At 39.2% G+C, this 26,064-nt stretch overlaps 1 protein-coding gene across 2 annotated transcripts in view; it reads left to right on the forward strand.

Annotated features, from left to right (window-relative positions):
* PPEF1 (protein phosphatase with EF-hand domain 1) overlaps positions 1-26,064 on the forward strand; it is a 102,710-nt gene that overhangs the window by 65,472 nt on the left and 11,174 nt on the right. For both annotated transcript variants that reach the window (XM_028522744.2, XM_036016322.1), the window contains 6 exons: positions 6,834-7,000; positions 9,920-9,956; positions 10,757-10,906; positions 15,348-15,491; positions 23,561-23,746; positions 25,152-25,294. In XM_028522744.2, coding sequence (XP_028378545.1) covers positions 6,834-7,000; positions 9,920-9,956; positions 10,757-10,906; positions 15,348-15,491; positions 23,561-23,746; positions 25,152-25,294 — 827 coding nt within the window. The remainder of the gene's footprint in view (positions 1-6,833; positions 7,001-9,919; positions 9,957-10,756; positions 10,907-15,347; positions 15,492-23,560; positions 23,747-25,151; positions 25,295-26,064) is intronic.

Genomic DNA, 26,064 nt, shown 5'->3' on the forward strand with positions numbered 1-26,064 from the left:
AAGTCTGCAGGAGCCATGAATTAGAATTTTAGCAGGCTCGAGTGAGAAGCAGGTAAAATGCATCTCAGATGTGGATTAAACCACATGCACAAGAACCTTGAAATCACTTGGTTTAAAAGGAGAAACTGAGGGAAAAGACCTTGATGACAGTCAGGTGCCACTTTAAGAAACTGAGAAGAAGGTGTAGTTAATGGTGTCTGAGAAGGGAGAATGACCTGGTGGGCTTGTGATGATGGTGAGTCACTTAGCTTAGGGGCAGTGAGTGTCCTAAGTCAAAGGCTGAGAAAGAAATGGGCAGGACAAAGATGGCTCAGGAAGCTATGCTGTTTGATGATCTCTAACTTATAAAAAAAAAGTCAGCATTCTGCCTTTTTCTTTCTCATTTTTTAAGATTTTATTTATTTATTTTTAGAGAGAGGGGAAGGGAAGGAGGAAGAGAGGGTGGGAAGCCTCGATGTGAGAGAGAAACATCAACCGCTTGCCTCTCATATGCGTCCCTCCAGGGACTAAACCTATAGCCCAGACATAGACCTTGACCGGGAATCGAACCAGCAACCTTTTGCTTTGCAGGATGAAGTACATGCAACTGAGTCACACCAGTCAGAACTTCTTTGTCATTTTTTAATGTGAAGTTTTTTGGTTTTCTTTGAATTGCAATATATAGGCTTTATTTGCATCCTAATTCAAACATACAATTTAAAAATTATGACATTCATGCAACAATTATAAATGAAAACACTGGCTAGATAATTTGATAAGTATTTTTTAAAATATTGCCAATTTTAAAAGCTGTGATAATGATATTGTGGTTTCTTAAAGATTCTCTATTATTTATTTATTTTATTTTGTTGTTGAGGTATAGTTTTCTACCTGTTACCCCCATCCCACCCCCCCAGCCTTCCCTACCTCCCTCCCATTTCCACCCCCTTCCTTATAATTGTCCATGTGTCCTTTATACTTGTTCCTGCACAATTTACAATAGCCAAGTGCTGGAAGTAACCTAGGTCCCCATCAGTAAATGAATGGATCAAAAAACTATGGTACATTTACACAATGGGATTCTATGCAGCAGAATGAAAGAAGGAACTCCTACCCTTTGCCACAGCATGGATGGAACTGGAAAGCATTATGCCAAGCTAAATAAGCCAAGCAGTGAAAGACAAATACCATATGATCTCACCTTTAACAGGAATTTAATCTGAAGTTTAAATGAGGAATGATGGTAGATGGCAGAGCATAGGGTATAGTGCTACCTAAACCATGAATACAAGCTGTTTTGGAAACAATGGTTTTACATGAATGCAAATGACAGTGATACCCACCGGTCCATAGGTGAAACTCCCATCTACTTTACTCATTTTTTATCTTCACTTATCACTTCTACAGAAACCTAGAATTAAGTAAAAAGGGTCTCTTAGCTTTTGAAATTATTGTCACAAATCCAATGTACTTTACTCACAGGAGAGGTCCTAGGCCCTTACTCAAAGAGCAGTGAACATGTATCAGTAAAACCTGATCTGACACATTGCCTGCAAGTTTCCCAGCCTGGCTCCACCCCCACTCTTTCCCAACAGATTATGGAGTGGGAGGGAAAAGGCAAAAGTGAGATACAATGACTGTGATATAAAGATCTTCCAGACAGTAAGAGAAGATCTAGAACTCCAACAATGAGACAGGAAATGAAGTAGTAATCTGGGAGAATCTGGGGTTTTGTGTACAGTGAAGAGCTGTCTGTAGTTCCCAGAGGGGTCTGAGGGCATGCTTAGCCTGATGTGCCTGCAAGATCAAGAAGGTTTCAGGTTCTAAGGTATGCACTGTGTTAAGAAATAAAGAAACAAATGGTACATTTAAAAAAAAACCCAGCCAAAGTGGTTCAGGTAATTTTAAAATGTATTCTAGCTTTTAAAGGAGTTTCAATGATCTGGAAAATTCATTTCAGCAATGCTTACAGTATGAGTGAGTATCATTATTGGGTCTTAGCGAACATAAAAATAAAATAAGATTAGTTGAGAGAAGAGTAATGGTCCAGGAAAGGAGATGAGGAGGGAAAGAAGAACATCTTAAAATGAGGAGAGAGGTGGGGAGGGGTAGGTTCTCTTTTTGGCGTCAGATACAAAGGTTGCCTACACAGGGATTACAACAGGTGCTATGACCCAAGCAATCACTTGCTTGCTTCAGGAAATGGCATTTTCTGTGATGGTGGCTGATTCTCACTGTGGTACTCAATGCACCAACAATGCATTAATGCCAATTACCTGTAATGCTCTGTATGTGGTGCTTTCCTCTGGTTCATTCATTCGTAGGAGTACACAGGATTGAGGTGCCCCAGTGTCAGTCATGGGCTAGCTGTCGTCTGTTTAGAAGCAGCCAGTGACCATGCTTTCACTGATCCTTGCTTAATTTAAAATTTATTTATTATTTAATTTATTAAAATTATCAGCTTACCTATGTTTTATTTATTAAAATCATTTTTATTTTATTCAAGTTCTGATTGAACTTGAATGGCAGGGAATAGCTTGGCAAAGTACATCCTGTTGGAGAATTTTGGAGCTATAAATGGCCAAGTTTATATTATGCTCTAACTGATTCTTCTCCATCAACCCCAAATAGAAATTAGGAAAACCTCAGGCTTTGAATTCAGGCAAAATTGTAACTCATCTTTCAGTTGGTGCTTTGCTCTCACCAGTTCTTTTACACAGTATAGGATGAGTAGGCTGCAGGGCTGGGGCTGGCCCAAGGCCAACCAAGGGCATAGCCTGAGAGGAAGACTTATAACATAGCGTCCCCCTGAGATGCCTGGCCATATTACCCTTCTCATTCAAGTGGTTGGTGTGATAATAGACTCCTATTGTTATCCAAATTATATGTAAAAGGGTATCTGCCCACTAATTTATTCATTCAGTAATTTTAATGTGGTCCTTACAGTATACAAGGCACTATATAAACTGTGGAATGATACAAAGATGAATATGAAGTTCGTTCATTTTATGTATGTGTATTAAACACTTATTATGAATGAGGTACTCTGATAAGGTTGGTGATACGGCAGGACTGAGACACTGTTTTTAGCTCCAAAGACATCACAGTTTAGTGAAGGAAGGTCAACTAATAAAGCAATAGGAGAGTTCTGGGGTGGGACGCGTTATAGCTGGGATAAGCACGAGGCTCCAAGGGAGTAGATTGGAGGAGCACCTAACCTCATGGGAGACTTTCTGGAGGAGGTGACATTTAAGACAGTCCCTTCAAAGGGTTTTAGTAATGAATAAGTGCCTAAGTCATGAAGGAAAGTTTTAGAGGATTGGAAAATATTTTATTCTTTCACACTTTTTGTGGTGTACTACAATAAATGATGAGATTCATACTAATGATTGTTCTTAATTGTTTGGTTTGAGATTTTGACTCCTTTCATATTTGGTTGTCCTTAAAAATTGTATCCTTTAAGCAGCTTGACACTAAGCCAGACATTTTCAGATCACAGTCCTATCTGGTTTTGGAAATAATTCTTTCCTCTGGGTGACACGTGGTTAACCATGACAGACCTGTGCTAAAAAGGGCATCTCAACTTTTCTATGGCTCCAGTGTCTTCAAGTGAAGTAATTTACATAGCATTCATTAGGTCATATTTTTAGATTTTATTTTATGAACAGGTTAATTTAACTCAGCCACTTTGGCTTAATTAGAGTGACCAATTTGAAATACTTGATTCAGAGCCTTAGCCTTGCTAACATTGCAAGGCAGTTTTCCTCACTGAAAACAAAGCTTGAAATTTTAGATCAAGTATTGGCAAATTATTTTGTTAAGTTCGTGCTGTGAGTGGAGACCTCCTGAAGCTGAAACAGAGATGCACAGGGACAGAGAAAAGCTAATTAGCTCTTCACCCTGTGAGTGTCATATTGATGCTGCCCATTGGAAGCCATGCCATCTTGTTTTTTCCTTTTTCTTTCTCTTCCCTTCTGTCCCCCCCACCTATGCCTGTGATTTTCCAATTGAGAAGTTCATTCAATATTTTCTTGTTTTCTATCACTGACATGCTTCACACTGCCACAGTAATCAATTCTTTTCCTTTTGAGATTAAGGCAGTATGTTGGGAACAGAACAGACCTCTGAAATAGGATTCATGAAAGATAGAAAAATTGAAATAATGTGGAGTTGAGGTCCAGAGGTTATTCTGTGATGTGCCTTGGGGAAAATGTGCACAAAAATTGGGATACCTTCTAGATGTCTGTTGTAAAATGCTTCAGTAGGAAGTAGGTGACGGTATAGGGAGATGTCTTGTGTGTCTCTATTCAAGTTAATTAATTGCAGTCTGCTGCCCCCCTGCCGCCCCCTGCAGGTCATCTGAGTGCCGTTCAGAGTTGTGATTACCCTGAGTTTTCTGTATTTGTCAACTTCATTTCTATGCCATAGATGGTTTATTGTATATCAGCTACAGAATAAGCCAGAGAGTTTGGTTTACTGGGACTGAGTGAAGGATAGGGTGTAGCAGCAGGTTTTGCTTCTTTGAAGGAAACCCAGAGAAATGTCCGTAACCAGAAGCCCAAATACTCCAAAGACTTATGTTCCTGGAGACTTACTCTTCATCCTCTTACCTGTTTTCCAGTTCCCTATTATTCTAAGACTAAAATGTATTTGACTCAGACTATATAAAGTAATATGACTAATCCTGGGCCAACAGAGCAGATCTTATACATCCAAATTAATGTTGCCCTCTTCGAAGCAGTTAATGTAAAAGGCTCAACATGTACGGGTGTTCAGTATACGCATTTAGGACTCCTTTTGGAATCACTTTCAGAGACTGTGATATACTCAGTTGAATGATCTTCATTACCACAAATCTCAGGCTTTTGACAATGTGTTTGACTTTGTGAAAAGGTTAAAACTCATTGGTTGTCAAGCATCATGTATAAAGTGGATGACCTAGCTGACCATTATTATTTTCGGCTTAAATTTAGGTGTGACAAAGACATTCATTATCCTTTGCTTATGGCAGAGATGAAATACCTATAAACAAAGTTTGGCTTAACTGGAGATGAGAAGTTCTAACATAAGAAAATTTGTCATCACAGCTGAAAACATGTTTACCATCCAATAATAATATGTGTAATTTTAGACTGTCGGATACTTTTCTCAAATTTTGATGTGGTTTCCTAGTAAGATCCAGCTCCCTCTCCCCCAACCAGGACCACACACATGCTCTGAGAGAAGGTCTCCCCTTAATCACGGGATCCACCGTCCCCCTCAGGCCCAGTTCTCCCTTGTTCTCACCCCAAGGCTCTCTGCTGCTGTACCTCTAGCCCTCTTCAGGCCCAGACATCCCAGCAGAGCCTATAGCCTCCAGCACTCCTCAGACTTCTCCAGCTTACTCATCCCAGACTGGGGGAAGGAAGAGTATCAAAGATGCAGAAACCTTCACTTTTTCTTAAAGGTTTGATGAGCAGTAGCCAATATTTTTGTAACTGGATCATGCTATCTAAGCCCAGTGTGAATAAAGTTACATAAATAAATGTATAAAAAATGTAAAATAATGGGGTCTTAAGATTCAAAATAATACAAAGGTCATAACAAAATGAATCTCTTAATTTATATGGCACTTTATGGTTTTCGTGCAATTTTATCGACACGGCCTCACTTGAGTTCAAAAGTAGTCCCATGTGGTAAGTATGGAGGTTATCATCCCCATTTTACAGATGAAGGAACCTACAGCTCATAAAGATTAAATAACTTGCCTAAGGACACATGGGTAATAGCGGAGCTGGGCTAGAGAGTAAGTCTTCTTGTTTCTGGCCCAGAACACTATACCACTGATTGCTTGTTTGTTTTCTATTGCCTTCAGAATGTTTCATTACATAGTGATTTCTGGAATCCCTAAATTATATGTTGTAACCTGTATTATTTTTTCAACGATTCCTGTTATATTGATGTGAGTAAAATGTATATAAGTACTAGGAGAGCGAGTGTAAAGTAATAAGAAAATACTTACATTTTGTCTTTGTAATGTATTTTTTTTAAGCATTTGAATGTATCTAACTATGCAATAGAGGTGCGCTTAACCATTTCTCTACCAGGCCTGGTAGGCATGACATATTTGTTTTGTCTTAGAATTTAGTGGCACAGAAGTAAAGGAATCAATAGTTCTTATAAAGACCAGACCTTTGTCCTGATCCCAGTTATTTTTCATGGTAACACTGTTTTCTAAAGTATTGTCTCATATCCGGGAGTGAAAAATCAAAATATTTAACAACTAGTATGTCCTGGTCAGTGAGCAGTGAGAACACACGCCAGCTATCAATACTTAGTGCGATTGTCTCAGGGTGTACTGGTGGTATGTCCGCCCTGGTCAGTTACACGGTGCCTTACACGCTCCCAGGCACTTTTGTACGCATTCTCTTATTTGATCTGGGGAGGAAGGGGTATAGTGTCATCCCCTTTGTGCAATTTGAGGGGCTCACACACAGCCCAGAGAAGTTAAACATAGGGCCCCTTAGAAGTTTCCCTCTTTTTCAAAGAAAAGGAAGAGAAGAGAGTAGCCATTTTTGATAGGACAAAGATCAGCTCCTTTCAGAGGAGACTCATAATAGATGGTGCGTAGAATGAGCAATCCTCATCCCCCCTCATTATCTTCCTGTCTCAAGCTAATTCTTTACTTCCACTGTCCCTTGCAGGAGATGACTGGCCTGGAAGAATAAACTGACTCAAGCAACTGATCAATTTCTTCCCAATGGGAGAACTGACTCAGCTTCTTTCTCCATGGTCTCAGGGACATTAAGTACAAAGCCTTACTTTAAATGTACATTTTTAACTGCTTGTTTTTCTCCCCTCTCCTCCTTCCACAGAACGGCCTCCCTTCATCATCCAACCCATATGTTTTTAATGGTGATTTTGTAGACCGAGGAAAAAATTCCATTGAGATCTTAATGATCTTGTGTGTGGGTTTTCTTCTCTATGGCGATGACCTGTGCTTAAACAGAGGAAACCATGAAGATTTTTTAATGAACATGAGGTAACCTGGGCGTTTAGATGTCCTCTCCCCCCACCCCCATTTTGGAAAATTCCATCGTGTTCAGTTCCTAGCAAAGAGTTAGAGGTGAGTGTAGAGAAGTAGGGATGAGAGGAATCTCAAGGAATAGCTCAATTCTTACCCCTTTTTACAACCCCTAGTCTTCTACTGAGTGAGTGTACATTGTTCTGAAGTCCCTTTCCTATATTTTCTTCCAGTTCTGTTCTTCTTTCTATTATGTTCTTTCTCATCCTCTCGTCCCACCCTTCACAGTGCAAACTGAGCGCTGGGTAGGTGTGTTAGGTCAGGTTTGGAGGTGTGGTAGGTTCTGGGGACAGGCTTCAATGGGATCATTCTGTTGCTACCCTTTTGGCTTGTCGCACGTGTTGTTTCAGAAACTAGTACTGTGTTTTTCATTAATGTGTATATTTTTTAATCACATGGTAATTGCTTCCAGCACAGTTGTTCATAAACCTATTTGAGAACAGCTGTAACAGCATTTCAACTATCTGATTCACTGGCGATTTGAGAAATAAAGATTGATGAAATGATTTGCCAATTTTTGCTGAAAGGCCCAGTAGGTGATACATGTTCCCCTTTCCCTTTTTTATTTTTCTTCTTCCTCCTCTTCTACCTCCTGTTCGTCTCCTCCTCCTTTCCTTTTTCTTGTTTCCTTTTTTGTTGTTGTTTCTTGTTTTACAGAAAATAGGAACCAGTTTGCCCTAGGGCAATAGAAGGCATGGCATGTTTCATGTTTTTGGTCCTGGGCTTTTGGATGCCTTGATCAAAGCTCAGCAATTGATCAGTCTTGTCTTTGGTGCAGTTTTGGCACCTGGTCACAGTACATAGTTTTAATTCTAATTCTTAGGTAAGGAAGCAAATACTAAGACGATGAAGAAAAACATTCCAAGACAATTATCAGAGGCCCGTTGTATGTAGTGTAGCTAAATCCTTTTATTTGAGCACACCTTTTATCCTTTCATTTATTCACTTAGCCAATCATATTTATTTAGTGCTTACAACGGTTAATGAAAGACACATACCCCTTCCCTCATAGAGTTTATATCTAGCAGACAGAACACGCATTGAGCAGGGTCTTCAAGTGCGATGAGTTTGTAAAGTGGAGGATCCGATCTGTCTGAGGGGTGACAGAAGGCTGTCCCACAGAAGTATGGCATTAGCCTGAGCCCCAAAGAATGAATTAGGCGAAGAAGGGGCCATGGTGTTTCACAGTGGGAGGACAACTTATGCAGAGCTTAAGACAAGACTTTTTAGACTTGAAAGAAGTTCAGGAGGCAGGGGCATAGACTGAGGGACAGGATGGCATCTCATGGTGCTGCAGACATAAGAAATGGTTGAATTGTGCAAAGGAATTTTGATTCTCTTGTGAAGACAACAGAAAAATCACTGGAGAGTATCATACAATTTGTGTTTTAAAATGCAGCAGGAAGAGTAATTTGGAGAGAGGTAACAATTATATGTGGGGAGGCCAGTTAAGAAGCAGTTGAAGAGTAGATGATGGATTTTCACTTAGACTAGGGTGATGGGGATGGAGATGCAAAGAAGTAGGTAGATTCAAGAAGAGTTTAGGAAATGATGATTTAAGGTTTGGTAACATAGTATGAGGGACTTGAAAGAGGAGAGAATCCAGGGTGACCTCTAGGTTCTTGGCTTGAGTTTGGTGGGTATGTAGCATCATTCACTGATATTGGGAACATGAAAAGAGGAGAAAGTTGGGATGAGAGAGAATGATGGGTTCAGTTTGAGGAAAGCTCATTTGAGGTGCTGTTGAGCAGGCAGTTGAGTATATGTGTCCCAAGCTCAGAAATGAAGTATAGGCTGGAGCGTTGTCCTGTAGTACTGGCACATGGATAATAACTGAAGCCCTGGGCAAGCATGATGTTGTCAGGGGAGAAAGTGAAGGGAGAAGAGGGCCTGGGACAGAATCTGAAGAAACTCCCAGCATTTCAGGCTCGATAGAGGAGAACTTGCAAAGGAGATTCACACTAACTAGAAAGGTAGGAGGAAAACCAGGAGAGTTTACTGTCAATCAATCCAAGAGAAGGAAAGTTTTCCAGAAGGACTGTCTAGTCAACTGTATTAGTGTTTCAGAAAGGGCAAGAAAGATGAGAACTGCAAAGTGTCCATCGGCTTTAAGAACATGGACACCTTTGGTGAGCGTAGAACTGAATTCATCCCAGAAAACATAATGTCACACTGTACAAGCCTGACATAACATGATTTGCATAGAAACGTAGAGTGAGTATGTTGTGTTCCAACTTTACCGTTTTGGGTATTAAGAGTATGTGCTATTAGGCTAAGGCAAAGAAAAGTAATTGAAAAAAAATCCCATCATTAAATATCCCTTAGCAACTGCTATTCAGACTCTAAAATCCCTGACACTTTCTATTAAAACCTTCAATACCATTACATGAAGTATATCAGAGAGACTATAAAGAGCCAACTCATTTATCTTCTAGGCTTTTCTTTATCTCTGTTCAGTCTTTTTTCCTCTCACTATCATTCATTTACTGTAAGATAAAAATGGTCTGAGAAATTCTATCTAAACTAAAAGCATTCTCTCATACAGCTTCTCTGAATACTTGCAGCACTGATACAACCTATGCTTACCACGTATTTTTTAAGTTGTCTCGTGATTGTTTCATGAGACTTTATCTTCTCTCCCCAACTATTCTACAAGCTCCTTGAGGATAGGAGTGAAGTCATTGGCTGCCTTTGTTCTTTTCCGACATGTCTAGCAAATACTTGGGTAAGTAATAGTCCATTCCAACTAAAGTCTAAGTTTTTAAGCTATTGACACTTATGATAGAGAGATGTCAAGGCCTCCCTTTTTGACATGACTCACATAAGTAGGAGTTATATCAACATTAACTAAATAGTATAAATCCCACTTTTTTCCAGGTATGGCTTCACAAAAGAAGTCTTGAGTAAATACAAGGTAAGACTCACACTTTAAAACAAACTCTCTTTGCTGTCTATGTGGAAAAGTGAAAAAGGAGCGAGCCTTCAGGAAGGGTGATGGGTGAACTAGTCAGAATCCATACCAATAAAAGGAAGCCCTGGCCATGGTAGAGGCTTAATTTTCTTCCTGGACTAAAGCAAGTTTTTTTTCATTGTGACTTTTGTAAATTTTAGCATAGAAACAACCTATTCCACTGCTTTAAAAGTACCTGGTACATTTTTTCACCAAGGTATGGTAAAACATGCAGAAATGAAAGTAGCTATCCTAAAGGAAGAGGTTTTTACTCACAGTTACCTGGAAACAGGAGGCACGGCACATCACATTGGGGGGCCACATGGGGAAGCACCTAGCTTAGCCAGAAGACAGAAGGAGTGAGAGGGAGTGTGTTTATTGTGGTTTCCTTGGGGAGAATTGGGAGAGACAGTGTAAGCATATTTAGGGTTTGGTAGTTTGAGTAATTTCAGCCCCATAAAAGAGGTTGTTGGGGGTGTGGGCTCTTGACTGATTGGTTTGCGTATGAAAGGCAAGTCATTTACTACCTGTAAGAATGAGCAAGCCCTGGGAGGTACAGTCTCAGGGACTTCGAGGCTCCAAGATGTCAAAGTCTCAAAACTACAGGCTAGAGACATGATTAATTAATGCATGCTAGTGGGTTAGTGACTCCATGCTGACTTCGTTTGGGTGGCATGAAAACTGATTTGCTTTTTGTCCATACATTGAGACTACTCAATAAACTTGAACCCATCAGGAAAACTGATTCAAGCTCTTACTTACAGGTACATGGGGAAAAAATCTTAAAATTCTTGGAAGACGTTTTTGCCTGGCTGCCAGTTGGTACAATCATTGATGAAGAAATCCTGATCACGCATGGTGGGATATCAGAGTCCACAGATTTGGTTTTACTCAATAATATAGAAAGAAACAAAGTAAGATGACTGTTTATATGAATCTTGTCTCAGAGATTTATATGAGGATGTATAATTCTTATTTCCATGTATTATTTTGTATTCGTTTGTGTTTTAATAGTTGTTGTAACTCTGAAAAGATTATGGCAAATTTTAGAAAATCTATGATTGTATGATAAGTATATGGGTAACTTCTCTACATGGGAAATTTTAAAATTCATGATGAATGTGGGAAAATGAAGAAATTTTGGCATTTCATATGGTTTCTAAAAGTGAAAAATCCTGATTTAAAAATTAAAGTCTCTAATTAATATTGTGGTAAAATATACATAACATAAATTTACCACTATAACCAATTTTAAGTGTACAGTTTAGTGGCTTTAAATACATTCACATTGTAAATGGGATGGGAGTAAAAGGCAGAAAACTGTACTTGAACAATGACTAAAAATTTTAAAAAATATGAACTAAAAAAAAAATACATTCACATTGTTATGCAGCCATCACCAAAATCATTACCATCCACCTCTCAAACTTGTTATCTTCCCAAACTGAAACTATATACCCATTAACACTAACTTCCCATTTCCCCTCCTCCGCCTCTGCAACCACCCTTCTACTTTCTGTCTCTGTGAATTTGAGTACTCTAGGTGCCCCATGTAAGTGGAATCATACAATACTTTATTTTTTAATTCATATTATTTCCCTTATAATATACTCTAAATGGCTCAGGGTAATATTTTTGGAAATATTTTTAAACCTAAGTAATCAAGATATTAAATACAACAGAAATAGAGCAGGGGCATGTATAAAACCTCTGAGGGAAGTGGTTGTGTGGGGCCTGTAAAGCTGTCACCCTTCATGAAAGCCTGCTTTGTCTGGGCTTTGCAGAATGACTGGAGGTATTTTCTTCCTATGCCAGCCAAGTGTCCAGACCAGGGGCACAGGGGGTACCACGTGGGCATAAGAACCGATAGCAATTCTGGAGCCAGATGATCATATATGGTCCCAGTGAAAAACACGAACCCTTACCCCCCTCAGGACTGATAATCAGCTTTCAACCAGTCTAGGCAAGTGGAGTCTAGAGCTGGAATTTAATTTGATATAGACAGAAATGTGACCCCTATTCACCATGAGTTTTTGGAGTCCTTATACTTTATTACACATGAATGATAATACTGTTGCTAACTTTTTCTGATCCTTTTAATTTCAGCTTAAATATACTCCTCTGCAAAGCCTTCCACAATGTGCAGGCTAGATCAAGTCCCCTTTTATATGCTCTTAATCCCCTTGTATATATCCTTCATACCAGTTAGCAAAATTCAATAAGGAACTCTGATAGTGTTTGTTTACTCTCTACCCCTGCTTCTCTAGTTCACTGATATAATCCCAGAATCTAAGATGTAGTAAGTACATAATCGATGTTTATTGAATATCTCCTAAGAGATTTAAAACCAAAGCAAGGCAAACCTAAGACAGAACTGGATAAAAACTTTTTACAACCCTTTTCCTGATTCTGTGGTAATTTTGCATAGCTCCCTTCCAGCTTCACCCAGTGAGGACCATACTTCCTGATTTATACTTGTTGTGTTCCTGTAATTGTTAATAGCACCTCTCTTTACTCTTAAAAGTATTCCTGTTGCAATAAATTTTAACCATCCCTCTAAGTATCAGCAAATCGTCAAGCCAATAAGTCATTTTGACCAATATGAGATAGTCAATGTTAGCATAATGAATGGATATGATTCTAGCCAAGAGCAATGGAACATGGTATTTTTGGCAGTCAAATATTGGCAAGCACACAGCAGGAATAGGACACTCTGCCACCACCTGTCCTATGACAATAGCACTGATCAGCCATGGTAGCCACTACCAATTTATCTGATTGAAAATTTTTCCTTTCCTGAGATTAGCCTGAGCAGGTTACCCTCTGTAGGGCTTTTTCAGATATTAAGATCATGTCTCTGGAATGTCCATTACTATCTCCATGGAGACCCTAGGTTGAGAGCCACCTTGACCTAGTAAACACCACAAGGCTGTGACATCAGACAGGTGTAGCTAGCTTTACATCCTGCTTCTGCCACTTCCTGGCTTGGTGAGTGGGCAAGGAACCAAAGTTTTCTAGGTCTCAGTTTCCATACCTATACATTGAAGCTAAAAACACCTTCCATATTGAATTGTTGGCAGGATGAAGTATAATTAACTAGATGAGGAAAACAGTGTCAAGTAAGCTCTGAACATAGAGCTTTCTTCTCCAACTCTCTCCTTTTTTTTTTTGTTGATACTTGGGACTAAGGTTTGAATTTTAGTCACCAAAATGGACTGTGGGGAGAAGTTTGTGGGCCAGAAATTTTCTCAGGATACCTCAAATTTCATGTCCTTTGAGGAACAGTGTTCCACCTAGTCATAAGATGGGTTGTAAAGATAGAAGTTTGACTTAATATATATTTTTGTAGCTTCTATCCCTCCTAGAGTGAGGTGGAATTGACAGCACATAGTTGTATGAAATATAATTGAGCTGTAGTAAAAGTCATAGGTTCAAGCCTTTGGAACTCTCCCAGATGAGATATAAAGACTCTGCTTTAGCCTTCTTCAAAGTCCCTGCCAGGAAGTGGGTGCAGGGGGAGGGATGACTAGTAGGTCCTCCCGGAGAAAGTGGTGGTGTGGTGCCTTAGGAAAGGGCTGGGGCAAAGTATCTTTATCCTGAGTGGCCTTGAAACCAGCAGAGCCACATATATTTGAGACCATGTTGACTCCCCCAGTGAACCTACCAGATGTTGTGTGCATGCAAGTCCAGAGTGTCTTCCCAGAATATTCTGTTCTGGGGACATTTGCTGGGGGCAGATGGGGAACATAGGCTGTGAACTCACCAATAATAGCTGATACTGAATTTCCAACCATTTCAATGAGACAGGGCCTCAGAATAAGGTTCGGTTTTATTTTTGAAAAATAAAGGTAGGATTTCATATACACCCTAGTTTATAGAAGAAACTAAGGGCCTACCACAGAGAACTGTCTATCACTGAACTAAGGCTACCAATATAACAGAAGTATCACATCAAATTATTTTCTATAAAGGTAGAGTGCTACAAAGAAATAAGTGTAAAATTACAGTCTCAGGTAATGAAAGGGAATGTAAAAGGATTATAGTAATTGACATACTATCAGAAAGACATTTTATTTTTCAAAGACATGCATCACTTTTGTTACGAGGGTTAGAGAGCATCACCAGTTGCTGGCAGGGTCAGATTGAGACCACATTGCATTTAAGTTGAAGGGCTTCCAAAGTTTTCAAATTATGTCCCCTTTGAGAGCTTTCCTCGATGCACGTGTAACTTTCTCTCAGTTCTCCAGCAAAACACAACAAAATAAAAAGCAGCCACTCCTGAAGTGGTTCTGAAATCAAAGCCTATTGGTTCTCTCTTAGCCCCATATACAAAGGCTCACAGGGAGACAGTTTTCCCTTAGCACTTTCCATTCATTTCCTGTGATAATGGCGTCTAACATTTTGGCCTTTCTGAGCCACACTGGAAGAAGAGCTGTATTGGGCCACACATTAAATATACAAACACTAATGAAACTGATGAGCCAAAAAAAAAGGTTTTATTTTCTTCATTTTTATTTTTTAAGTACACTTTATTGATTATGGTATTACAGTTATCCCATTTTTTTCTCCACTTTCTCCCCCTCTGCCCTGTACTCCCTCCCGTCAGCATTTCCCCCACCTTTAGTTCATATCCATGGGTCATTACATATAAGTTCTTTGGCTTCTATATTTCCTGTAATATTCTTAACCTTCCCCTGTCTATTTTCCACTTACCAATTATGCTTCTTATTCCCTCTATCTTGTCCCTCATTCGCCCCCCTCCCCTCCCTACTGATAACCCTCCATGTGATCTCCATTTCTGCAATTCTGTTCCTGTTCTAATTGTTTGCTTAGTTTTTGCTTTTATTTTTTAGGTTCAGTTTTTGATAGTTGTGATTGTGTTGTCATTTTACTGTTCATAGTTTTGATCTTTTTCTTAGATAAATCCCTTTAATATTATATATAATAAGGGCAAAAAAAGGTTTTAAGTAAATTCACGATTTTGTGTTGGGCCACATTCATAGACATCCTGGGCCGCATGTGGTCTACAGGCCACGGGTTGGACACCCCTGCCTCAGAGCATGTCTAGCACTGACGTCTGTGCTTCTAGGGCCCTTTAGAAGCTCTAATGGGAAACTTTCCCTACAGGGCAATGTTTCTATTTGAAAAAGGTGCAAACAGAATTGAACAGGCCCACTTCCTAGAGATCAATGGTCACTAAGATAAAGGAGGTGGGTACAATGGAAAAGATGACCATGTGTTTTTCATTGGGTTGAGGCACAAAAAAAATATAGACACAATAGCAACAGGTATTGAAGTTTCTGCGCGCAGCACACCAAGCATAGGATTTGACTAAAGCATGAATTTGTTTTGTAGCTGAAATCTGTGCTGATGCCACCGGTTCCATTGGATAAAAGCAGCCCTGTTGAAACGAGGAGACATAGAGCGCGTAATCCGCCACGGGGAATCCAAATGACTGGATCCCCTTCTCAGTATTTAACAAAGTATGAGTGGGAACAGGTAGGTAATCCAACTGTTCACCAAAGTGGCAAAGAAGACATCGCACAGATGATAATGTCCCTTACAATGTAGAGATAAAAAGCGACTTAGCCTTATAAGCAGATCATATCCTTCTCTCTGAATTCATCACTGTATTTTAATAGCTTTATTGATATATAATCTGCATACCACATAATGTACTTATTTAAAGTTCATTGTTTTTTAGTATATTCACAGTGTGGTGCAGCTATCACTACAATCTAATTTTAGAATGTGTTCATCACCTAATAAAGAAACTCCATGCCTATTATCAGTCATTCCCCATTTCCACCCCACCCCCCACTCTCCTATCCGCCCCCCCCACCCCTGCTCCCCTCAGCCTCAGGCAACCACTAATCTACTTTTAGTCTTCATAGATTTGCCTTTTCTGGACATGTTACAGTATGTGGTCTTTTGTGTTTGGCTTCTTTTACTTTGCCAGAGTAACAGAAGTACTTTTGCTTTGTGTTTTTGGTATTGTTTCTAAGAAGCCATTGCCTAACCCAGTGTCATGAAGATTTATTCCTATGTTTTCTTCTAAGAGTTTTATGGTTTTAGCTCTTATATTTAGGTGTCCAATCCATTTTGAGTTATGAGGTAGGTTTCCAAATTCATTCTATTGCATGCGGATATCCAGTTATCCCAGCACCATTTGTTAAAAAGACTATTCTTATTGAATTTTCACAGCACCCTCACCAAAAATCAATTGGCCATAAATATGAAGGTTTATTTCTAGATTTCTAATTCTATTCCATAATCTATATGTCTGTCCTTACATCAGTACTACATAGTTTTGATTATTGTAGCTTTTTTTTAAAAGATTTTACTTATTTATTTTTAGAGAGGAAAGGGAGTGGGGGAGAGAGAGAAACATCAATGTGCGGTTGCTGGGGGTCATGGCCTGCAACCCAGGCATGTGCTCTGACTGGGAATTGAACCTGCGACACTTTGGTTAGTAGCCCGTGCTCAATCCACTGAGCTACACCAGCCAGGGCTTGATTACTGTAGCTTTGTACAAAGTTTTGAAACTGTGAGTTCTCCACATTTTTTCTTCTTTTTCAAGATTTTTTAGACTATTCTGGGTCCCTTACATTTTCCATATGAATTTTAGGATCAGCTTGTTAATTTCTACCAAAAACCAGCTGGGATGGACTTGAGGGACTTTTAGGGATGGACTTGAACCTATGGATCAATTTGGGTACTATTGCAGTTTTAAAAATATTATGTCTTCAACTCCATGAACATGGAATGTCTTTCCATGCATTTAGATCTTTAATGTCAACAGTGTTTTGTAATCATGTATATTGAGCTACTTGTTTTGTTAAGGTTATTCCTAATTTATTCCTAAGTATTTTCAATATTATTGTAACTAGAATTGCTTTCTTAATTACATTTTGGGTTGTTCATTGCCAGTATATCGAAATACAGTTGATTTTTATGTACTGATCTCATGTAGGGAACCTTGATAAACTTGCTTATTCATTCTGATGGTTTTAGTGGATTCCTTGGGACTTTCTATGTACAACTGCACATTATCTGTGAACAGAGATGATTTTGCCTCTTTCTTTCCAATTGGGTTGCCTTTTATATCTTTTTCTTAGTAGCCTTGTCTAGAGCCTCCAGTGCAGTGATGAATAGAAGTGGTGAGAGCAGACGTTCTTGTCTTATTCCTGATATTACAGGGAAGCATTTAGCCTTTTACCATTAAGTATATTAGCTGTTTGTTTGTATTTTAGCTGCCCTTCATCAGATTGAGGAAGTTTCTTTCTGTGCTTACTGTGTTGCGTGTTTTTATCACAAAAGAGCATTGGGTTTTGTCAAATGCTTTTGTTGTATCGATTAAGGTGATCATGTGGTATTTGTCTTTTATTCTATTAAATATGTTGTATTACATTGATTGATTTCAGATGTTAAACGAACCTTAAATTCCTGGTATAAATCCCACTTGGTCCTGTATAATCCATTTATTTTGTGTGCTGCTGGCTTCAGTTTGCTAATATTTTTTGAGGATTTTTACATTTATATTCATAAGGAATATTGGTGTATAGTTTTCTTTTATTGGGATGTCTTTGGTAGTAATGTAAGATATGTAAGATTGGCCTCATAGGATGAGTTGGGAAGTATTATATCCTCTTCTGTTTTGGGGAGGAGTTTATGAATTAATTATATTAAACATTCTTCAAATGTTTGGTAGAAAGAAGCCATCTGAGTCTGGGCTTTTCTTCATAGGAAGTTTTAAAATTATTAACTTAATCATCTGTCTTACTATAGCAGTTCTATTCAGATTTTTTATTTCTTTTTGAGTAGTTTGCATCTTGGTAGTCTTGATAGTCTATGTCTTCCTTTGGAATTTTTCCATTTCATTTAATTTATCTAATTTGTTGACCTATATTTGTAGAATACACACACACACACACAGGATGGGCAAAAGTAGGTTTCTACTTGTGAGTATCGAAACAGCTTAGTTTTGTATTATTATTTATTAATTTGTATTTTTCCATACGATCAACTATCTGTATGTGTGTATTTTTTTTTGGTAAGGTCCCCAAAGTGATGGTCCCCTCTTTCATTTCTGATTTTAGTAAGTTGAGTCTATTTTGTTCTCTTGGGCAGTCCCACTGAAGTTTGTCAATTTTATTGATCTTTTCAAAGAGCCAACTTTTGGTTTTATTGACTTTTCTCTAATGTATTCTATGTTATCCTTGTTTATTTCAGCTCTAACCTTTATTATTTCCCTCCTTCTGCTTTTAGATTTAGTTTGCCCTTCTTTTTCTAGTTTCCTAAGGTGAAACTAATGTCACTGATTTGAAATATTTTTCCCTCTTTTAAATGAAGTTATAAATTTCCCTGTACATACTGCTTTAGTTCCATCCCAAAAGTTTTGCTATGTTGTGCTTTCGTTTGCATTCATCTCAAACTATTTTCTAATTTCCCTTGGAATTTTTTCTTTACTTCATAGTGTTATTTAGGAGTATATTATTTAATTTCTGCATATTTCTTAATTTCTCATATTTCCTTCTCGTATTGATTTCTACTTGAATTCAATTGTGGTTGGCAAACATACTTTGCATGAGATTTAAATCCTTTTAAACCAGATTGAGGCTTTTTTGTGGCCTAGCATATGGTCTGTCTTGGAGAATGCTTCATGTGCTCTTGAGAAGAAAGTATATTCTGTTCTCGTTGAGTGGAGTATTTTATATATCTGTCTTTGAACATATTTGTAACAGTTGCTTTGAAATTTTTGTCTGCTAAATTAATACCTAATCTTCTCAAAGGCAATTTCTATTGCCTGTTTATTTTTCCCTGTGGTTGTGTGTGTGTGTGTGTGTGTGTGTGTGTGTGTTGCAATTTTTTGGTTGAAAACTGAACATTCTAGGTAATATGTCATAGTACTCTAGATAGTTATTCCCATGCTCCTCTGGGGCTTGTTCTGATTTGCTTGTTTGCTCATTTGTTTGTTTAGTGGCTTGTCTGGACTATTTCAGTGAAGTCTGTTCCCTCTCTGTGTAGCCTCTGGTGTCACTCCTCACAAAGTGCTGCTGCCTTGGGCATGCACACAGTTTGCCTGACTACCAGGGACAGTTGTACTTTTAGGTAGGCTCTCTTTGACTCTCTTTTTCCCTGGTTTCCTCTGTAAGCTTTGGCCCATCAGCCTCTATGTGCATCAGACCCAGCTGTTACTTCGCTAATTGCTATTGTTTTTAACAGTGCCCTGGGGCTTCACAATCTGATCCCATTAAAGCTGGACTCCTTTGCAGGGGCAGGGTATTGACAATCTTTGAGGCTTATTCTGACCCCAAGAGGGCTATTCTCATGTGTTACTTTCCCTGATTCTGTCTGTTAAACTTCTAGCTGGGCTACTCTTGCTACCGGTATCATGGTACTACCAGCTTTCTTGTAATTGCTTACCCCCAAGAAGCCTCTATTTCTTTTAATTAATTAATTAATTTTTAGAGAGCGGGGATAGGAGAAAGAGAGGGAGAGAAACATCGATGTGAAAAAGAAACATCGATTGGTTGCCTCTTTTACACATCCTGACCTCTTGTACATGGCAACCCAGGCATGTGCCGTGACCAGGAATTGAACCAGCCACCTTTTGCTTTGTGGGATGACACCCAAACAACTGAGCCACACGGGTCAGGGCAAACCTCTATTTCTTGATTCCATACTCTTATACCTTGATTGCTGAAAATGTTGACTAAAATGTGATTTCTGATGTAAAGTATACTCTAATCAATGAGGAAAAAGAGAGAAAGAGAGGTAGGGTGATAGGGAGGAAGGAGGGGTAGTAAGAGAGAGATAGGATTTGTCACTGGCTTGTGCATCCAAAGTATTTAAAAATCAACTGGGTCTAAGAGATATCCTATAGCAAGCAGGGAAGGGTACTTTCTTAAATTGGGACATCTAAATTCCAAAGACCAAAGGTTAGATAGGATAAGTACTTCTAGGATTATGGTGAATAAAAAGGATCAGGCCGAAGAGATTAGAATTGCATAAAAAGAATATCTTGGCCTCTGGAAACCTACATGAATTGGAATTATGGATATATGTAGCCTTAAGAAGTGATAGGGAGAGACCGGGAGTCATTATTCTGTAATAGAACCTCCCCCTGTCCCAATAATATAGATAAGGTAGCTTACAGACTCTTAAGTCTGTGACTGGAGCTGACACAGGGTAAAATAGACCAGAATCTCATTCCCAATATTTTAATAATTTCACTTGTACCTTTAATTTTCTTTCCTCCATTCCTGGTACACAGTGGATGTGTACACTTGAGTTACCTACAATGATACTTATTTGTATGGTGGAGTTGTGCCATTGTTGGAATTCAGTGGGGGAGAAGGGAGAAACTTTGGGTGATTTTAATTCCCACTTCAGTCTGTCATCAAAAATTGCAAAAGTCTGGAATGTGTCTGATTCAGGGTTTCTCCAGTTATGACCAGGTGCCTATCATTCCAGAGTAATTCTCCAACCAGTTCTGTTCTTCTTTCCACCTCACTGTCTTCTCCCTCACTGACTTCTAGCTCCCCTTCAATGCCAAACCTATAAATGGCTATACAATCATGGTTATTGGGACAACCACTTCTGGTCCTTTTCTTAAGACCCACTGGAATAACTCTACAACTTAAAATGCATGGTTCTCCATTCCTTCATAGAAACACGTGGAAAATATGGACTCTTAGAATTATAGTTTGTTAGAACTTTGAGATTCTTTACAACTCATGTAGCCCAAAGCCCTGATTTTAAAGATCTGAGACCCAGAGAGTTTTCTCAAAGTTGTGCATCTTTAGTGACTAAGTTAGTTTTTCTCACTACTGCTTTAAGCTCCTGTAGGGAAGGGTCTACTCAAAGAACAAGTATAAATGACTGACGGACGTGGGCAACAAGGTGGGGATTTACTGTGGGAGCAGTGGAGGGGTGGGCGGGGCAGGGGAGAGCAACAAGGGAAAATTGGGACAACTGTAATAGAACAATAATAAAAAAGTAAAAGAATATGCAGAAAGTTTAACAAAAGAAACATTATACATAGATTAGAGCTGTAAACAGGGAGCCCCCAATTTTCTATTAAAAATATTCTTAGAGCCCTGGCTGGTGTAGCTCAGTGGATTGAGCGCGGGCTGCGAACCAAAGTATTGCAGGTTCGATTCCCAGCCAGGACACATGCCAGGGTTGCAGGCCGTGGCCCCCAGCAACCACACATTCATGTTTCTCTCTCTGTCTCTTTCTCCCTCCCTTTCCTCTCTAAAAATAAATAAATAAATCTTTAAAAAAATATTCTTAGAAACTTTGGTCCTGGGCATCGTGTGGCCTACATTGCCCATTTCAGCCCAAAAGGTAATATTATGCTAATAAAATACTTGGAGATTTAGGAGAACACATTGTGCAAATCAATCAGTGTATCACTGAAAGTGAGATGTACTTATCAAGAGGGCATAAAGTGAAGGAGATATCTTAAGAGGTATTCCGGGATGAGCAGTTGTCTACATTAGTGATGGGAAAAGGGCTTCCTCGTGTTATATACTCAACAAGACAAACACCAGGCCAAAGCCACAAGTGAAAGGCCTACCTTATCTCTTTGGACATATTAAGAACACCTAATACGTGTTCATTGTAGGGAGACTACTTTCTCCTTTGAACATGACAATGAAGTTCTTTTAAGCAAAAAGACCTTTGTATATTCAGCAATTGTACAACAATTGTGATGGATTTTTTTTTTTCTAAAAAGCTGTTAACCAGTGTCACCCCAATAAATTCAATAAAGAGAAAAAAAGCCAATGGCTGATTCTTCATGATTACTAAGTACTGCTATATTAGTTATTGTTTTTTTTAATGTCTATAGATTCTATAAAATAACTTTATTCATTCACATACATGAAAGCATTTATTTTTCTTATTGTTGTTCAGTTACAGTTGTCCCCATTTTTACCCTATTACTCTCCCCTGCCCTATCACCCCCACCTCCCACCCTTAATCTTTACCCCCCTTTGGCTTTGTCCATGGGTCCTTTATCCATGTTCCTTGACAACCCTTCCCTTTCTTTCCCCCATTATCTTCCACACCCCATCCCTTTGATTACTGTCAATTTGTTCTTTATTTCAATATCTCTGGTTATATTTTGCTTGCTTTTTCATTTTATTGATTAGGCTCCTCTTATAGGTGAGATCATATGGAATTTGTCTTTCACAGCCTGGCTTATTTCACTTAGCATAATGCTCTCCATATCTAGCCAAGCTGTTGCAAAGGGTAGGAGCTCTTTCTTTCTGCTGTGTCGTATTCCATCACGTAAATGTACCATAGTTTTTTGATCCACTCATTTACTGATGGGCACTTAGGTTGCTTCTAGCACTTGGCTATTGTAAATTGTGCTGCTATGAACATTGGGGTGCATAGGTTCTTTTGAATTGGTGTTTCAGGGTTCTTAGATATTATCCCAGCAGTGGAATTGCTGGGTCAAAAGGCAGCTTTATTTTTAGTTTTTTTGAGGAAATTCCGTACTGTTTCCCACAGTGGCGGTACCAGTCTGCATCCCCACCAACAGTGCACTAGGGTTTCCTTTTCTCCACAGTCTCGCCAGCACTTGTTTTTTGTTGATTTGGTTATGATGGTCATTCTGACCAGTGTGAAGTGGTATCTCATTGTGGTTATAATTTGCATCTCTATGCTGGCTAGTGATGCCGAGCATCCTTTTATATATCTCTGTCTCCTCTGTATGTCCTTGGAGAAGTGCCTGTTCAGGTCCTTTGCCCATTTTTTAATTGGATTGTTTGTCTTCCTGATGTGGAGTAGTGTGAGTTCTTTATTTATTTTAAAAATCAAACCCTTGTCCGAGGTAATATGGGTAAATATCTTTTCCCATATGGTTGGTTCCCCTTTCATTTTGCTTATATTTTCTTTAGCTGTGCAGAAGCTTTTAAATTTGATGTAGTTCCATTTGTTTATTCTTTCCTTTATGTCCCTTGCTCTAGGGGACATATTGGTAAAAATATTGCTGTGTGGAATATCTGAGATTTTCCTGCCTGTGTTCTCCTCTAGGACTTTGATGGTGTCACAACTTACATTCATCTTTCATCCATCTTGAGTTTATTTTTGTGTGTGGTATGAGTTGGTGGTTGGGTTGCATTTTTTTGCATGTAGCTGTCCCGTTCTCTCAACACCATTTGTTGCAGTGACTATTTTTATTCCATCTTATGCTTCTGCCCTCTTTGTTGCATATTAATTGACCATAGAGGCTTGGGTTTATTTCTAGACTCTCTGTTCTGTTCCATTGATCTATGTGTCTGTTCTTATGCCAGTACCATGTCCTACATTAGTCATTGTTATTGCAACATTGCTTATTGGGGATTAGCAGAAAGGGATTGTGGTGGCTATGGGCATTAAAATTATTCTGAAAAAGATTCATGGAAGGGAAACATGAAACAATTTTGAAAGAGTAATGAGAAACAGCGAGACTTTGGGATAACATGGGTTAATATTTCTGGAAAAGAAGTTGGAATCTAGAAAGATAAACTGTTATTTGCAAGCAGCTGCCTAATCTGGTTTGTTGTTTCAAGGTCACCGATGTTCTGTGGAGTGATCCTAGGGAGAAACGAGGCTGCTATCCAAACACATGCCGAGGAGGGGGCTGCTATTTTGGGCCAGATGTTACCGCCAAATTTCTTAGGAAACACCGCTTGAAACTGCTCATCAGGTCTCACGAATGTAAGCCCGATGGGTATGAACTCTGCCACGATGGGAAGGTAAGCTAACATTGTTGGTGACATCATCATAGACATCTTTCCCCCCAGCATAGTCTTTCTTTACAGAAGATGTGTCTCACTTAGAGGCTCATGGGAAGATGTCTTCCCTAGTACCAAAAAAAGAAGGCCTTGCTTTGGTAGACAGAAACAGGAGACTGTATGGTTCACATAAGTTGTTGGAACGGGCCTCTCTGTCCCACATCCTAAGGGATTTTCGGTTTATTTCCCTAAAATTCCCTAATCCCAAAGATTGAAACTCTACATGTGACACTAAGTATGGACACAGAAAGGCTTTTACTAACCACAAGGCAACTTTCCAGTACCATGGGATTGAGAATGTCCTTAAACTCACTGAGCACATAAAAGACAGCAGTGAATCCAGTTTGATCTCTTTCACCTTCACACAGTCCTGGTGCAGGGCAGAGCAACAAAACACACTTCCCTGCTACTCACTGAGTAGGTGAACTCTAGAAAGTCGCTCTCTGTGGTCAGCTTAGCTGCACCCACTAAAATGGAGTATGTGGTGCTCCTGCAGTGGTGTGTGATAAGGCTACAAGACGTGAGGGCTGAGGAACTGATTTCTCGTGCCAAGTTTTCCTGGAATGTTCCTTTTTCTAACCCTGAACAGTGATAAACACAAAACAATACCAAATGCATGGCATTTCCTTCTATTTCAACTTTGACTTTTCTAAAATCTATTAGTTCATTTGCACTTCGTGCTAACAACTGCACAATGGTTAAGACAAGTATTTAATAGGGTGTCTTTGGAATAAGAAAATGGAGAGAAGACACCAGTGTCTTGTCTGAAGTGACATGCTCATTAAGGCACGACTTGGCTTAAGCCAGGTTTCCTGTCACTGACAAATATTACCCACCTATTTTCCACCACAGCCCCAAGGCTGGTTGGTTCCTTCCCAACAGAGTGGTCATGGTCCCTTATTTTAGCCCCTATTTCTTTGCCCTTAAAGCACAGGTTTTTGGGGGAGGGGGGCTGAGCCCTCTAAATCATTCAGCTCAAAGCAAAAGAAGAAGACTGTGATACTAGACAAGTTTTATTTCGAATGCTCAAATATTACAGGGAAAGAAAATAAAGACTTTATGTCCTTGGAAAATCAGAATTTGCAAAACCGAGCATTAAGGGGGATTTTAAGATATGGATCTAAAATTGTCCACAGGATTGCAAGACCAAAAACTGTGAGGATGAGGGCTAGAAGTCAGTACTTCTGGGGAAACTGATTTAAAAGCCTTGTTTCTCTCTGATGGAATCACAGGAAATCTTGTTAGACTTTAGATTTGGAACTTTGATTTTTGCTTTTTTTTTAAAGACGCGAGCTATTTCTGACTTTATTGAAGGACATTTTGAGAACTAATTCTATGTGAATCTGCCCTCTTTCTGTTTAATCAGGTCATTACAGTATTTTCTGCTTCTAATTATTATGAAGAAGGCAGCAATCGAGGAGCTTACATCAGGGTGGGATTTCGTATGACCCTCCAGTTCTTCCAGTACCAAGTAACAAAGGCAACGTGCATCAGTCCTCTTTACCGAAGGTGTGTATCCTGTGAGCCTTAGAGCAGGGGTGTCAACCTCATTTTCACCGGGGTCCACATCAGCCTTGCTGTTGCCTTCAAAGGGCCGAATGTAACTTTAGGACTGTATACATGTAGCTACTCCTTAACCAGGGGCAAGGAGCTCAGCATTGCTGCCAGGTAGAAACAAGGTGGAGGGCCAGATTCGACCTGCAGGCCTTGTGTTTGCCACCTGTGCCTTAGAGTCAAAGAGGAATTTGGAACCCCAGTACTGTGACCAAGTAGAACCAATCTAGAATGACTAAGAGCAGCCACAAGAGTGAAGACAACTACTTATTGGTTACTCATTGGTATAAACTAAATGGAAATAGGTCCAGACACCAAGTAGCAAATATACTCATTTTTGACACCGAGAGCAGCGATTTTTAATTCATACATCTCTTTAGGTGAGTAGAGTAGTCGACATCCGCAAACGGTCCTTAATTGAATATAAAGAAAAGAAGGTCCCCACACCCACCCAGCCCCATAACCTACAGCCTTCTCTGTACAGACCCCGCATAAGAGCCCCGTCAGTCAGTATGGTCTGACTTTGTCTCTTCTCTGCCCAGAAATGTATGTGACAAAAGAGTTGTGCGTGTTTCTCTGTGTGATGGTGTTCATAGTTTGTCTTCTCTTTCTCCTTTAACATTATCTTTTAAGATTTTTCATTACAAAATGAATATATTTATAGTCAACAAGTAAGGCCAAAACTGATGTATAAATAAAATGTTAATAATCTTCTCTCCTATTTC

The sequence above is a fragment of the Phyllostomus discolor genome, chromosome X (assembly GCF_004126475.2).
Source record: "Phyllostomus discolor isolate MPI-MPIP mPhyDis1 chromosome X, mPhyDis1.pri.v3, whole genome shotgun sequence".
NCBI lineage: Eukaryota > Metazoa > Chordata > Mammalia > Chiroptera > Phyllostomidae > Phyllostomus > Phyllostomus discolor.